This window comes from Rhincodon typus, chromosome 6 (genome assembly GCF_021869965.1).
Source record: "Rhincodon typus isolate 14 chromosome 6, sRhiTyp1.1, whole genome shotgun sequence".
Lineage (NCBI taxonomy): Eukaryota > Metazoa > Chordata > Chondrichthyes > Orectolobiformes > Rhincodontidae > Rhincodon > Rhincodon typus.
In genome coordinates, this window is record NC_063337.1 from 2,188,944 (window position 1) to 2,204,197 (window position 15,254).

A 15,254-nucleotide genomic window follows, 5' to 3' on the forward strand; every position below is an offset into this window, starting at 1 on the left:
ATACAGCACAAAAGGGGGCCATTATTCGGCTAATCTTTTCCATTTCCCAAAGACACCCAGATGCCCTTTCTAATCCCACCTTTGTGCACATGGTGCATAGCTCTACAGCTTACAGCACTTATCATGCAGATCCAGGTACTTTTCAAAGAGTTTAGTTTCCCTGCCTCTACCACTAACTGAGAATATCATATGCTTTCTTTTTCTGTTTAATAATCTCCTGTATTTTTCTAGACAACCATGGGGTCTAGATTTGGCTGTACCATTCTTATTTCTGGAGGGGACATGTCTGCTTTGTGCCCTAAGGATCTCACTTTTTAGTGCCTCACACTGATTTATCCTTTAACAGTCCTGTCCAGTCAACCTCAGGCAAATATTTCTCAGTTTTGTAAAATTTGTCTTCTTCAAGTTTAAAACTTTTACTCCTTATTTAGCGCTGACCTTTTCCATAATAATACTAATCCTCTTGTTTCTGATCTGAATCTGACCTATTTAAACCTATGCTTTAAATCCCATTCCCCCTGCCATACTAGTTTAAAACCCCTCCAACGGAATTAGCAAAAGCACTCGCAAGAATGTTTGTTCCAGCTCTACCCAGGTACAACCCATCAGGCTTGTACAGGTTCCCCTTCCCCATAAATGGGTCCCTATGCCTCAAGAATCTAAACCCCTCCCTGGTATACCATTCCTCCAGCCACACATTCATCTAATACTAATGATCTATTCTCTTATTCCTGCTGTTGCTAGCACGTGGCACTGGAAGTAATATTTTAAAAAGATCTACTGAGATTATAACAAGAATGGTACAGAGAGAATAAAGAAGTTATTGGCCTGGCTGCCTTGAATATTTGGATTGAAAGGCTTGCATTTGATGTGGGAGAAATCCAGAAAAATTACATACAAACATACAAATCAGTAGTAGGCCACTCGGTTCCTTGAGTCTGCTTCACCATTCAGTAAAATCATGGCTGATCTGATTTCTCTGCATTCCCAACCACCCTGATAACGCTTCACACCCTTGTTTAGCAAGAATCTATCTATTCCACTTTAAAAATATTCAAAGACTTGACTTCCACTGTGTTGAGGAAGAAAATTCGAAAAACTCACTATCCCTCTGTGAGAAAACATTTCTCCTCATGTCTGTCATAAATGGGCAACCCTTTATTGTTGAAACAATGGCCTCTAATTCTAGGTTCTCCCACAAGTGGAAGCATTCTCTCCGCATCAATCCTGTCAAAACCCTTCAAAGTCTTATATGTTTCAATTAAGTCACCTCTTGTTCTTCCAAAAACCACCAGATACAAGCCTAGAGATAGTAGGAACTGCTGATGCTGGAGAATCTGAGATAACAAGGTGTAAAGCTGGATGAACACAGCAGGCCAGGCAGCATCAGTGGAGCAGGAAAGCTGACGTTTCGGGTAGGACTCTTCCAATCTGTTGTGTCAAGACAACCTGCCCATTCCAGGTATTAGTCTTGTAAATCTTCGCTGAACTGCTTTCAACATCTTTCCTAACTGTACATCTTAAATAGGGAGATCAACACTATATACAAAACTGCTCAAAAACTCCTATTGACACTTGGCACTGGAGTTGCATCCAACAAACTTTACCTGTAAGCCTGGTGGGCAATTCCTGTGACTATCAGGCACCAATCTAAACTGAATAACTTACCTCCAAGTGAGGGAAATCGTCTGAGATCAGCTGCACTTTCTGCAGACCATTCATTGTGAGATCCAGTTCTCGAATAGCTGGAAACAGTTTAAATGGTTCTGAGAAAAAAAAAGAGAAAATGAAAATACGCACACAGGTTATTTAGGCAGGGGTTAACCCAAATTTGCAGTAATAATTGTGAAGACAAGTTCAGATATTGTAATTCAGGTAATCTGTCATCTTAATTTCTAAGGGGCAAAATTAACAGTTGCTTGAACAATTATGGATTAATGGAGGAAAGCCAGCATGGGTTTATTAAAGCCAAATTGCGTTCAACTAACTTAACAGACTATTACTGAAGTAAACGTGTCACATCTTTATGTCTTGCACTCTTCAGGACAGACACCAGGATGCCAAATTTCATATGGAACAGCAAAGCATATACCACCTCTCCTCCACAGGAAAAAGGAACTAGTTTATCAGAAGGGTCATGGAGCTCAAAATGTTAACTCTGCTTTCCTTCAACAGACCTGCTGAGATTCTCCAGCAACTTTTGTTTTGAATATTGTTAGAGTTGCATTCATCCAGGCAAGTGGAGAGGTTTCTATTCTATCACATACCTAACATATATGGTGGACAGACTTTGGGGAGTTAGGATGTGAGCTGCGTGCTGCTTTTGTAATCACAGAATTTATATGGCTGGTCTACTTCATTTTACTGTTAACTATAATGTTGAGGAGAAGGGGATCCTGTGATTTTAATACTGTTGAATGTGAAGAGGAGACGGTTAGATTTTCTCTTGTTGAAGATGGTCATCGCTGCTTCACAACTACCGAGCAATGTTACATGACAGTTGTCAGTCCAATTTTGTCCAAGTCTTGCTGGACACAAGCCAGACTGTTTCAATATCTGGTAAGTCCAGAAGTATTTTCCAGAAGGCCTGTGACAAGGTATCACACAAGACGCTGCTAAATAAGTTAAAAGTCCATGATATTAGGGGCAAAGTACTCGCAAGAATAGAGGAATGGCTGACTGGCAGAAGGCAGAGAGTAAGGACAACCACAGTGCTGTTACAGAGGGAGTTTCAAAATTTTGATCCAGTGACACTGAAGGAACAGCAATATGGTTCTAAGTCAGAATGGTGAATGGCTTGGAGGGGAACTTGCAGATGGTGGTGTTCCCATGCATCTACTGTTCTTGTCCTTCTAGGTAGTAGTGGTCATAAGTTTGGAAGATCTTGTCAAAACAGCCTTGATGACTGACCTGGTAGCCACAGTATTTACACAACTTGTCAATTTAGTTTCTGGTCAATGGTAACTCCCATAGTTGATATTGGGCCATTCAGAGATGGTAACACCTTTGAACATTAAGGTGAGATTATTAGATTGTGTCTTTTGGAGAGGGTCATTGCCTAGTAATCATGTGGTATGAATGTTACTTATCACTGATCAACCTAAATATGGATGTTGTCTGGGTTTTGCTGCATGTGGACACTGACTGCTTCAGTATCTGGAGAGTGGCAGATGGTGCTGAACATGTTTGTTAATGATGGCACAATCCCCATTTCAGACCTTATATTGGAGGGATGGTTATTGATGAAGCAGCAGAAGATGGTCATGCTGAAGACTTATCCTGAAGAACTAGAGGGCCCTTGTGGCACAGTGGTAGTATCCATACCTCTGAGCCAGGAGATCTGGGTTCAAGTTCCACTTGCTCCAGAGGTGTGTCATAATATGTCTGAAAAGGCTGAGTAGAAAAAAAATCTACCCTGAGGAATTCCTGCTGTAATGTTATGGGACTGAGATTATTGACCTTCAAAACCATTGCCATCTTCTTTTGGGCCAGGTATGACTCCAACCAGCAGAGTGTGTTCTGTTCCCAGCTGATGTTATTACTGAACATGTCAGATCCTAGACTGAAAATTGGCTTGATAGATCATATTTTGTTTTATTTTTGGTTTTGATGTGTTGGTCTTTCATTGAAACACAAATACAAAATGCTGAAGATTTGATTTTAATGATAAAACTGAGGTTTATTACATTAAAGAAATAAAGAAAATGATAGAATAAACCAAACTATTTACATAAAATGCAAGTTTGTAGATTTTGAAACACTTGGTAAGATACATTCTCATTTACCTCAAAAATGCTCCAATACAGTACTCACACCAGAGTCATTTCCTATTTCTGTAGGAGTTAGTTTAACTGTGGATTCAATCCCTGGACCAGAGATTCTGATAATCTCTTCCTGGAGCCTTCATACAACTGAACTTTGATTATCTCAACTTCAGATAACCCTTTTGGGGTTTTAATCAAACAGTTCTGATCTGGAATTTTAAAACTGAACTACTTACACTGAGGTAAGCTATTTCTTAACAGAATATCTTTTTATTGTCATGTGTATTCCCATTGTAGAAATACAGGAGTACAGTGAAAAGCTTTAATAACGTCTGCCTCTTATGGTGCCATCTTAGGTACAAGTAGCTAGGCACAAATCTTGGATACAAAAGAGAAATAAAAGTAGTTGCATTACTTTACAGGTTTTAAAAAATACGTTAGAAATAATATATAGTTAGAGTGTTGACATTACAGCAAGGTAAAAAGTTTCAAATAAACATTACATTGTAGCAACCCAGTGCAGGACCTCCGCACGTGGTCTGACTGCCCGTGCGAGACCCCAGTCCAACAACCGTCCCCACTCCATACCGGCACTCAGCGGCTCCAAGGTAAGTTCCAGGACTGCCTGCCCTGCACTGGTCTCTGTCTGGGACTCGGTCCCCGCGCTGCTCTGGGACTCACTGCTCAGGGACTCGCTCCACGTGTGCTGCTCTGGTACTCGCTCCCCGCACATGGCTCATTCTACACCATCTCAGAGACAACTGTTTTATACCACTAGGTTTAATCAAGACTTCTGCAAAATTTTCAAACTAGAGCTAAAAAATTTATTTTTTAAGCAATTGGTATTTCCCCAAGCAAAAAAAAATCATTTCTAGAACCTTCTAAACTGAAAGCCTCATGCACAACTGTTCATTTCATTTGCTCCCAATAAAAACAAATTCTTATTAGCCTCCAAGAACTCTCTCAGACTGTTTCTTTTAAGAAATCGCTACAGCATCAGGACTACTGACACATTCATCATTAAAGTCCTTCAAAGACACACCCCAAAATCAACATGCCACTAGCTCAAATACAAATTCTAAAATTAATGATATTGAAGTATCAATAAATCACACACTTTACATCACAAGAGTTCCCCCGATTCCCATTGGCTCCAGTTTTGCTAGAACTCCTTGCTGCTACACTCAGTCAAATGCTTCCTTTATAGGAAGGGCAGTCACTCCCACCTCCTTTCTGAAGTTCATATCTTCTGTTCATGTTTGGACCAGAGCATGTGCCACTCCATATCACTGTCAATGATCCTTTCCATCATTTTGTTGATGATCAAGAATAAAGTAACGTTAATTGGCCAAGTTGAATTTGTCCTGCTTTTTGTGGATAAGAATCAACAAGACATATCTGCCCAATTTTCCACATTGCTGGGTAGATGCCAGTGTTATAGCTGTACTGGAACAGCTTAGCACTGGAGCACAAGTCTTCAGTTGTATTATCGGAATGTTGTCAAGGTCCATAGCTTTGCAGAATCCAATCTCCAACTGTTTCTTGATATCATATGAAGTGAATTCAATTGGTTGAAGACTGATATCCGTGAAGCTAGGGACCTTCATAGGAGACAAGATTAATCATTTGATGTGCTAAATGCTTCAGCCTTGTCATTTGCATTGATATGCTGCACTCCCCCATTCTTGAGAATGAGGATATTTGTGGAGCATTCTCCTCTAGTTGTTTAATTGCCTATAAGTATTTATGACTGGATGCGACAAGATTGAAGAACTTAGATCTGAGCTATTGGTTTGGGACCACTTAGCTCTGTTTATTGCATGTTGCTTCCACTGTTTGGCTTGCGAGTAGTCCTATGTCGTAGCTTCATTGGGTTGACGCCTCATTTTTAAGTATGCATGGTGCAGCTCACAGCATGTCCTCTTGCATCTTTCATTGAACTAGGGTTGAATTCCTGGCTTAAGTTAAAACAGAAAGTATTGGATAAACTCAGTAGATTTGGGAGAACCCGTAGAGAGAAAACCATGCCAGTTTTCAGCCAATTTGATTGACTCCATGTGATAGCAAAGAAAAGCTGAAGGCACTAGATATTGCAAAAAAACTACAGGCCGGAAAATATTCTGGCAATAATACTGATGCCCCAGAACTTGCAGCGTCCCTTAGCCATGCTGTTCCAGTACAGCTGCTACACTGGCATCTACCTGACAAGGAGGAAAATTGCCCCAGCATGTTTTATACACAAAGACAAGTCCAACTCAGCCAATTACTGCCCCATCAGTTTACACTGGGTCATCAGCAAAGTGATGGAAGGTTCATCAACAGTGTTATCAATCAGCACCTGCTTTGCAATTACCTGCTCTCTGACACCCAGTTTGGGTTCAGCCAGAGCTACTCAGCTCCTGACCTCATTACAGTCTTAGTTCGGACATGGACAGAAGAGCTGAATTTTCGAGGAGAGGAGATTGTGGCTACCCTTGATATCAAGGCTATATTTGACTAAATGTGGCATCAAGAGCCCCAGCAAAACTAGAGTTAACAGGAATCGAGGTCAAACTGTCCACTGGTTGGAGTCATATCTGGTAAAAAGGAGGATGGTTGTAGTTGTAGTGGTCAGTCAGCTAAGCTCCAGGACATCTCTGCAGGAGTTCGTCAGGGTCCCCAGAGTGTCCTAGGCCCAACCATCTTCAGTCGCTTCAACAATGCCATTCCCTCCATCATAAGGTCAGAAGTGGGAATGTTGGCTGATGATTGCATAATGTTCAACACTAATCACAACTCCTCAGATGCTAAAGTAGTTCATGGTTAAATGCAGCAAGATCTGGACAATTACCAGGCTATGGTTTACAAGGGTTAAGTGACATTTACATCTCACAAGTAGTGCGCTGGATATCAAGCCCTGCAGTTCCCTGAGTTGTATTAAAGATTTTTTAAATGAATTAAAATGAATTCCCCAATTTCCCTGTCTTTTAGACCTAGGTCGACAGAAAGCACAGTCAATGGTTCTGTACTTAACAGGAATTACTTTTCATTACAACTAAATAGATTCTACCTATAGGTGAAAAATGAGAAGCAGTCAGCATATAATTCTACTGGCTAAAACTGTGTCCCAGTTATAAACTCACCCTCTACACACACATACAGACAGACACAGACAGGAAACAAAACATGGGTGTGTATGGGTGGAGGGAAAAACTAGGAAAGCTATTCTGTGGTCCCTGTTCACAGGATTTGCCATGATTCTCCAGGTCCAGTTCATCTGGAAACCTCTCCCTCTGCTGCTTGAATGAGCAGCTGAGTAAAGAGTGCTTAAAATGAGTGTTAGATTATTTGCCTTCAAAAAGTGCAGCAGACCCACAATAATCCTTGGTTTTTAAAACCGTTCTTCTTTCATTCCAGTCCACAATCAAACACACAAAAAAAAAAATGGCCCTCACATAGTGCTAGGCAATGACCATCTCTAACAAGACAGAATCTAATCATTTCCACTTGACATTCAATAGCATTACCATCTCTGAATCCCTCACTACTAATCTCCCTCCTTCTAAGAGCTATCTTTCCTCTTTTCCCTCTGGACAAAAAAATCACTGTGGATAGCTTCCACTGCTGTTCTAAACTAGGCCTCAAAGCAAATATTATTCAGGCTTATTTTACCTCTCTCTCTCTCATATTTCTGGACATTTTCAAGTCCCTGCGTTGCTATGCCTTCTGCTGAGTTTAGGACAATTCTGAGTTTTGGGTGGACATATATCATATATAATTACATTGAATGTATAACACAGATTTAGGCCATTCAGCCCAACTGGTGCATGCCACTGTTTATTCTCCACATAAGCCTCCTCCCACTCATTAATATATCGTTCCACTCTTTTCTTTTTCAAGTTATTATCAAGCTTCCTCTTAGCTGCATTTCAGCTATTTGCCTCAAACTTTAGATCTTAGCCATAGTTCAGCTCCTGTGGCCATCCATTCCTTGGGTGCTGACTGACCATTCACCCGTGGGGGGCATCACACCTATACCTGATTCTGTTCTCATGTGCACACACACTTTGTAACAGGAGCTTGTACTGTGCATACTTTTTTCCCTCCATTGTCCAGGGTGCTGAGATAACATATTTCCTTGATGAATGAGTTGATTCTTACCCAAAGGCAAATGGTTTTCTGCTGCATTTACATAAACCACAGAATCAAATAACTTAAGATCTTCTTGTTTAACCTAAAGAAAAAAATACTTATAAGCAGATGGTTAAAACCAATTTGGACTTATTACAATATTTATTCATTTGTAAGATATTTACTGTAGCTTATCTGTTTACTTCCTTACTGAGGAAACTGCAACAGTTTATCTCTGTAAGAAACAAATTGATAACCGTGTCGCTGCTGGAAACCAAAAACACCAAACCAAGCAGTTAGAAAGGCCAGCATCCCTAATGCTGCTTGTGGCAAGTGTGCGAGAGTTAAAGGTCTCGCACCAGCAAGTTCTGCATTACACCAAAGTGTGTTATGAATGAGATGAAAAATTGAAGCTTCCTATGGTTGTATTTTGAAGAGGAAAGTGCTAATCAAAATTTATTCCTCAATCCACATTGTTAAAAACAGATTATCTATGTTATAATCCAGAAAACTAGGTTAATTAACTCAACAAGCCATCTTGATGCTAGCTGTAACAGTTCTGTCTCAGATGGAGAAACACCATCAGATCTAACGAAATGTAACAGAACTGAAATATTAAGTCTGCTTCTCACAGATGCTGCCTCACCTGCTGAGTATTTTATGTTTTTATTTCAGCTTTCCAGCATTTACAGTATTTTGCTTTTGAATTTTAATGTTTAGGTGCTTTTTGTTATATAATTTGAGGAAAAATTTTGGCCAATACACCAAGAAGAATTCGAGACAACAAGGTGCAGGGCTGGATGAACACAGCAGGCCAAGCAGCATCATAAGAGCAGAGAGGCTGACGTTTCGGGCCTAGACCCTTCATCAGAAAAGTAGGAGGGGAAGGGGTTCTGAAATAAATAGGGAGAGAGTGGGAGGCGGATAGAAGATGGATAGAGGAGAGGATAGGTGGAAAGGAAACAAACAGGTCGAAGAGGTGGGGATGGGGCCAGTAAAGGTGAGTGTAGGTGGGGAGTTAGGAAGGGGATAGGTCAGTCCAGGGAGGACGGACAGGTCAAAGGGGCAGGATGAGATTGGTCGGTAGGAGATGGGGGTGCCGCTTGAGGTGGGAGGAGGGGATAGGTGGGAGGAAGAACAGGTTAGGGAGGCAGGGACAAGCTGGACTGGTTTTGGGATGCGGTAGGGGGAGGGGAGATTTTGAAACTTGTGAAATCCACATTGATACCATTGGGCTGCAGGGTTCCCAAGCGGAATATGAGTTGCTGTTCCTGCAACCTTCGGGTGGCATCGTTGTGGCACTGCAGGAGGCCCAGGATGGACATGTCGTCTGAGGAATGGGAGGGGGAGTTGAAATGGTTCGCGACTGGGAAGTGCAGTTGTTTATTGCGAACCGAGCGTAGGTGTTCTGCAAAGCGGTCCCCGAGCCTCCGCTTGGTTTCCCCGATGTAGAGGAGGCCACATCGGGTACAGCGGATGCAGTCTACTACATTGGCAGATGTGCAGGTGAACATCTGCTTGATGTGGAAAGTCTTCTTGGGGCCTGGGATGGGGGTGAGGGAGGAGGTATGGGGGCAGGTGTAGCACTTCCTGCGGTTGCAGGGAAAAGTGCCGGGTGTGGTGGAGCTGGAGGGGAGTGTGGAGCGGACGAGGGAGTCACGGAGAGAGTTGTCCCTCCGGAAAGCAGATAAAGGTGGGGAGGGAAAGATGTCTTTGGTGGTGGGGTCGGATTGCAGATGGCGGAAGTGTCGGAGGATGATGCGTTGGATCCGGAGGTTGGTGGGGTGGTACGTGAGGACGAGGGGGATTCTTTATTGGTTCTTATTGCGTGGACAGGGTGTGAGGGATGAGGTGCGGGAGATGTGGGAGACACGGTTGAGGGCATTCTCGACCACCGAGGGGGGGAAGTTATGGTCCTTGAAAAACGAGGACAACTGAGATGTACGGGAGTGGAATGCCTCATCCTGGGAGCAGATGTGGCGGAGGCGAAGGAATTGGGAATAGGGGATAGCATTTTTGCAGGAAGGTGGGTGGGAGGAGGAGTATTCTAGGTAGCTGTGGGAGTCGGTGGGCTTGAAATGAATATCGGTTTCTAGGTGGTTGCCCGATATGGAGACAGAGAGGTCCAGGAAGGGGAGAGAGGTGTTAGAGATGGTCCAGGTAAACTTAAGGTTGAAGTGGAAGGTGTTAGTGAAGTGGATGAACTGTTCGAGCTCCTCGTGGGAGCACGAGGCGGCGCCGATACAGTCATCAATGTAACGGAGGAAGAGCTGGGGTTTAGGGCCGGTGTAGGTACGGAAGAGGGATTGTTCCACGTAACCTACAAAGAGGCAGGCGTAGCTTGGGCCCATACCAAGAAGAATTAACCTGCTTTTCTTCAAATACTGCCAGCAATCTTTTATATCCACCATACAACAGTATCTCTGACAATACAGCATTCACTTTGTACTGCACTGGAGTGTCAGCTTAGATTGTGATACTGAAGTCTCTGGAATGGGACTCAAATCCACAACTTTCTGACTTTGAGGTGACACTGAGCAACTGCCAGAGTTGAAAGCTCGAGAGCTAGATTTTACAGGACACCAAATTGCAATTCCTACCATTCCAGTGATAGGGGAAGGCCACGTAATCCTGAGTATTAGTAATTTAATACTGGAAGCAGAATTAATAAATTAAAAGTGAGAAAGCTCCACCTTGAAGACTTGCTGGGCCAACCATATTGCCAGCAGGTCTGCAGTTCTAAAAGTGCCACTTGGGAGTGGTGGCCAATGCTGGAACTACAGATAGGCACAATACACTGGAAGCCCAGAAAAGTCCAGGTTTAGGGGTGTCTTTGCAGGGGTTTGGGGTGGATTCTACAGGACAGGGGAAAGTTAAAGAGGATGACGACTTTGTTGGAGGGCTACCTCCAATGAGTCAGGGGTTAAGCAAGGAAGAACTCCACATTAACTTGACATCAGACAGTGCAGCTAAAACTGCTGGGTTTTCTACATGGCCTGGGCTTCCCATCAATTGACGATTCAGAATTGAAAATACTGAAGGGCAGATGGGCTTCCCCTAAACTCTGACAGGCCAAGGGCTGGCAGATAAGTGGTGGGATGGCCTTCAACCCAGCAGCAAAGGAGCACCAAATATATCCCCTAGAAGTAATGGAGGTCATAATCATTAAAATATCATGAACTGGCACATAAAATGATTAAAAAAGACAAATGAAATGCAGGCCTTTACATCTGGAGGATTGGATACAATTGTAGAAGTCATATTACAGCTGTACAGAACGCTGGTTAGGTCACACATGGAGTTCAGTCTGTGCTGCACATCTCAGGAACCATGGCTGATATTGACCTTGAAGACAATGCAACAGAGATTTACTAGATGCATACTGGGACTCCAAAGGTTACACCACGAGGAGAGAATTGGGTTGCATTCCCTGGAATTTAGAATACTAAAGGTTTTTTATGTTAAATGTTTTCAAGACAATAGGGAGATATAAAAGGGTAGAGAGAAACTGATCCCACTGATTGGAGGGAATCTAGGATAAGGGAACATAACAACTAACCTCAGACATGAGGTTAAGCAGTCTAGTTTGAAAAACACTTTCACAAAGCATAATTCACGATCAATATGTAAATGGCCCTGTAGTGATCGTAACGGGGTCAGCCAGGTGAACACCATAGAATATGAGTTCTCTGATTGGGGCTGTTTATCTGGTCCAATCAGGGAGCCCTGGCTGACAGATAGAAACAGAGGTGTCAGAGGTTCTGTGCACTCTGAGAGCTGGCTCTGAGGAAGCCAGACCAGTGTCAAATACTATCCACGTGTAACTAAAGGGTGATTTGGTGGCAGGATACCGGCCTTTGTGGAGTCATTTCTGTGGTGACGACAGAAAAAATATGCTCCTGAAGAAATTTGCTCGCAATAGTTGTCTTTGAGTTGGGCATCATGCTGCTATTTGGGAAGCATGACAATTTGATCTGCCTTCAAAGACTGGCCACAATTATGTGGAGAGAATACCTTATTTTCTCCAGGCAAATGACTTTGGGGCAGATGAAAAGCAATGAATAATTCTCCTGACAGCTTGTGGTTATTAGGAGCCTAATGTTTCCTGAGCACCAAATTTCACCACCTGAAGTAAACTGTCTCTCTTGCTTGGAGGAGTCTTGTGTCCAGACTCACTTAGAGGAGTCTTGGTGTCCCTAATGCCATTTCACCTTTCAGGTCCAAGAAATCAGATTTAACTTGGTGCGGAGTCTTCTCCCATTAGCAACCCCGCTGGAGCTATCCCTGTAGTTAGACACCCTCTGGTCACTGCTGACAATATCAAACTGTGAACGCAAAAAGATCCGGTCCTGCCAAAACTGAAACAGCTGGTGGTGATGGGGGCTATAAAAATGCCATCACAGCCAGAATTGAAACCTTTCTGGACCAGGAGAGACCAGATCACTGTAGAGAACGGCATTGTGTTATGGCGAGCAAGCATGATTGTCCTGAGCACCATGGTCATCTAGAGGTTTCCCGAATGAAAATGTTGGCAAGAAGTTATATCTGGTGGCCAGGACTGGATGCAGACATAGCCACGTTGGTGAGGCAGTGTCCAAAGTGCCAACAAGGACAAAATTTACCACTAGCAGCTCCCCCACATTTGTGGGAATAGCCAGCGAAACCCTGGACTCGTTTTCACGTCAACTACGCAGGTCCCTTCATGGGGTCAACGTTTTTAGTCATTGTGGACACCCACTCAAAGTGGTTGAACATGCATTGAGTTCGTTTGTCAAACACGGGGACAATGATAGATAAGCTGCGAGCATCTTTTGCAATACACAGGTTCCCAGAATTGTTGGTCACAGACAACGGGCTGTCATTTACCAGCAGGGAATTTGAATATTTCCTAAAGTTGAATGGCATTTGGCATATATGGACAGCTCCATACCATCCATCATTCAATGGTCTGGTGGAACCAGCAATCCAAACTTTGAAGGCAATCTTAAAGAAACAGCCTACAGCCTCACTAGATACCAAACTGTCCCGGTTCCTATTCGATTGTCAGACCACCCCTCATGCAATGACAGGGATAACTCCAGCAGAGTTACTAATCGGAAGAAGACTCTGCACCAGGTTAAATCTCTTCTTCCCAGACCTGGGGGTGAAGAGTGAAATGGCAACAGAAATGCCAATGCCGGACACAAGAGTCCTCCAAGCGAGAAAGATGGTTTGGTGCCAAAACCAGGGAAATGGCTCTGCATGGGTAAGAGGCATGATTGGCACGAGATCAGGTCCCATGACGTACAAAGTTTGGGTAGGTGAGGCAGTCCTGAAGAAGCATGTGGGCCATTTGAAAGCTGCAAACTCACAAACGGGGCAGGAGCAAAACATACCCGCCCCTCAAAAAAGCTGGGAAGACTTTCGAAACCAATGGGTTCTCCCCCTCTGTCTAGCGATAAAGAAACCTCGGAGGCTGAGGTGGACATGCTGGATGAAGAGTCATCTAGACTCGAAACGTTAGCTTGCTGTCTCTACCTGGATGCTGTCTGACCCATGTGATTTCCTGCATTCTTTGTTTTCAATACAGATTCCAGCATCTGCATTAATTTGCTCCTACAACTTTTAAGACATTTGGATCAGTACAATATTTGGAGGGATATGGACCAAACGCAGGCAAGTGGGACTAGTTTGGTTTGGGATCATGGTCAGTGTGGACTAGTTGGACCAAAAGGTCTGTTTCCATGCTGTATGACTCCATGATTCTACTTAAAAAGGACCTGAGGGGCAACTTTTTCACAGAACGTGTTGCGAAAAAGGAACAAGCTGCCAGAGGAAGTGGTAGAAGTGGGTACAACTACAATATTTGAAAGACAATTGGACAGCTACACGGATTGGAAAGGTTTAGAGGGATAGGGGCCAAATGCAGGCAAATGGGACTGGTTCAGTTTAGGAAACCTAATCGGCATGGACGAGTTGGGCCGAAGGGCCTATTTCTGTGCTGTAGGCTCTGTGATGTTGATTCACAAATTTTATATCAGAGATTGACAGATTTTATTAATCAAAGGTATGAAAGAATATAGGCAAAAGGAGAGCATTATAAGGTAGGTCAACACAAATCAGCCATGATTTCACTGATTAGTGGAACAGATCTGAGGAAATAAATGGCTGCCTCCTTTTCTTACATTCCTGACATTTTATGACTTTAATCCCTATTCACAAGCACACAATTGCAATTTTAACACCATACATACGGAATGGAGGTTCTGGTCACTAATATTCACAGTACACAGGTCGGAGTAATTATCCACACAATGCAGCCGCTTCTGTAAAGAACAACAGAGTAGGTGACAGAAACTCAAATCTATCCTGGCAGGTTCCATAGCTGAGAATGTGGATATTGTTTAAATTAGATAAATCAGATTCAGCCCACTATACTTCAGCTTTATCTAACATTCTTCTTCATATTTAAGGCATGGCAAGTTCGCTTTTCCCATCAATTCAAACTTTGTAAAAATTGTGGCTGGAATGAATGGTCGAGCCTGTTGGACTATTCAAGAATTGAAAACATAAATTGCTGACAAAACCCAGCAGGTGTGGCAGCAGATATTGTAGGAACTGCAGATGCTGGAAAATCCGAGGCAACAAGGTGTAGAGCTGGATGAACACAGCAGGCCAAGGAGCATCACAGGAGCAGAGAGGCTGACGTTTCGGGCCTAGACCCTTCATCAGAAATGGGGGAGGGGAAGGGGGTTCTGAAATAAATAGGGAGAGGGGGAGGCGGATAGAAGATGGATAGAGGAGAGGATAGGTGGAGAGGAAACAGACAGGTCGAAGAGGCGGGGACGGAACCAGTAAAGATGAGTGTAGGTGGGGAGTTAGGGAGGGGATAGGTCAGTCCAGGGGGGACGGACAGGTCAAAGGGGCAGGATGAGATTAGTAGGTAGGAGATGGGGGTGCCGCTTGAGGTGGGAGGAGGGGATAGGTGGGAGGAAGAGATCGGTAGGGAGGCGGGGACGGGCGTTTTTTTTTTTTTTGTGTGGTAGGGGGAGGGGAGATTTTGAAGCTTGTGAAGTCCACATTGATACCATTGGGCTGCAGGGTTCCCAAGCGGAATATGAGTTGCTGTTCCTGCAACCTTCGGGTGGCATCATTGTGGCACTGCAGGAGGCCCAGGATGGACACGTCGTCTGAGGAATGGGAGGGGGAGTTGAAATGGTTCACGACTGGGAGGTGCAGTTGTTTATTGCGAACCGAGCATAGGTGTTCTGCAAAGCGGTCCCTGAGCCTCCGCTTGGTTTCCCCGATGTAGAGGAGGCCACATCGGGTACAGCGGATGCAGTATACCACATTAGCAGATGTGCAGGTGAACATCTGCTTGATGTGGAAAGTCTTCTTGGG

At 43.6% G+C, this 15,254-nt stretch overlaps 1 protein-coding gene across 2 annotated transcripts in view; it reads right to left on the reverse strand.

Annotated features, from left to right (window-relative positions):
* The window catches only part of xrra1 (X-ray radiation resistance associated 1), a 138,721-nt gene that overhangs the window by 40,911 nt on the left and 82,556 nt on the right, over positions 1–15,254 (reverse strand). Inside the window, exons 3-5 of one of the 2 annotated variants that reach the window (XM_048597640.1) lie at positions 14,108–14,179; positions 7,905–7,977; positions 1,669–1,766 (exon numbers count right to left, since the gene is read on the reverse strand). In XM_048597640.1, the coding sequence (XP_048453597.1) occupies positions 1,669–1,766; positions 7,905–7,977; positions 14,108–14,179 (243 nt within the window). The remainder of the gene's footprint in view (positions 1–1,668; positions 1,767–7,904; positions 7,978–14,107; positions 14,180–15,254) is intronic. The other variant, XM_048597641.1, reaches the window with a different exon arrangement.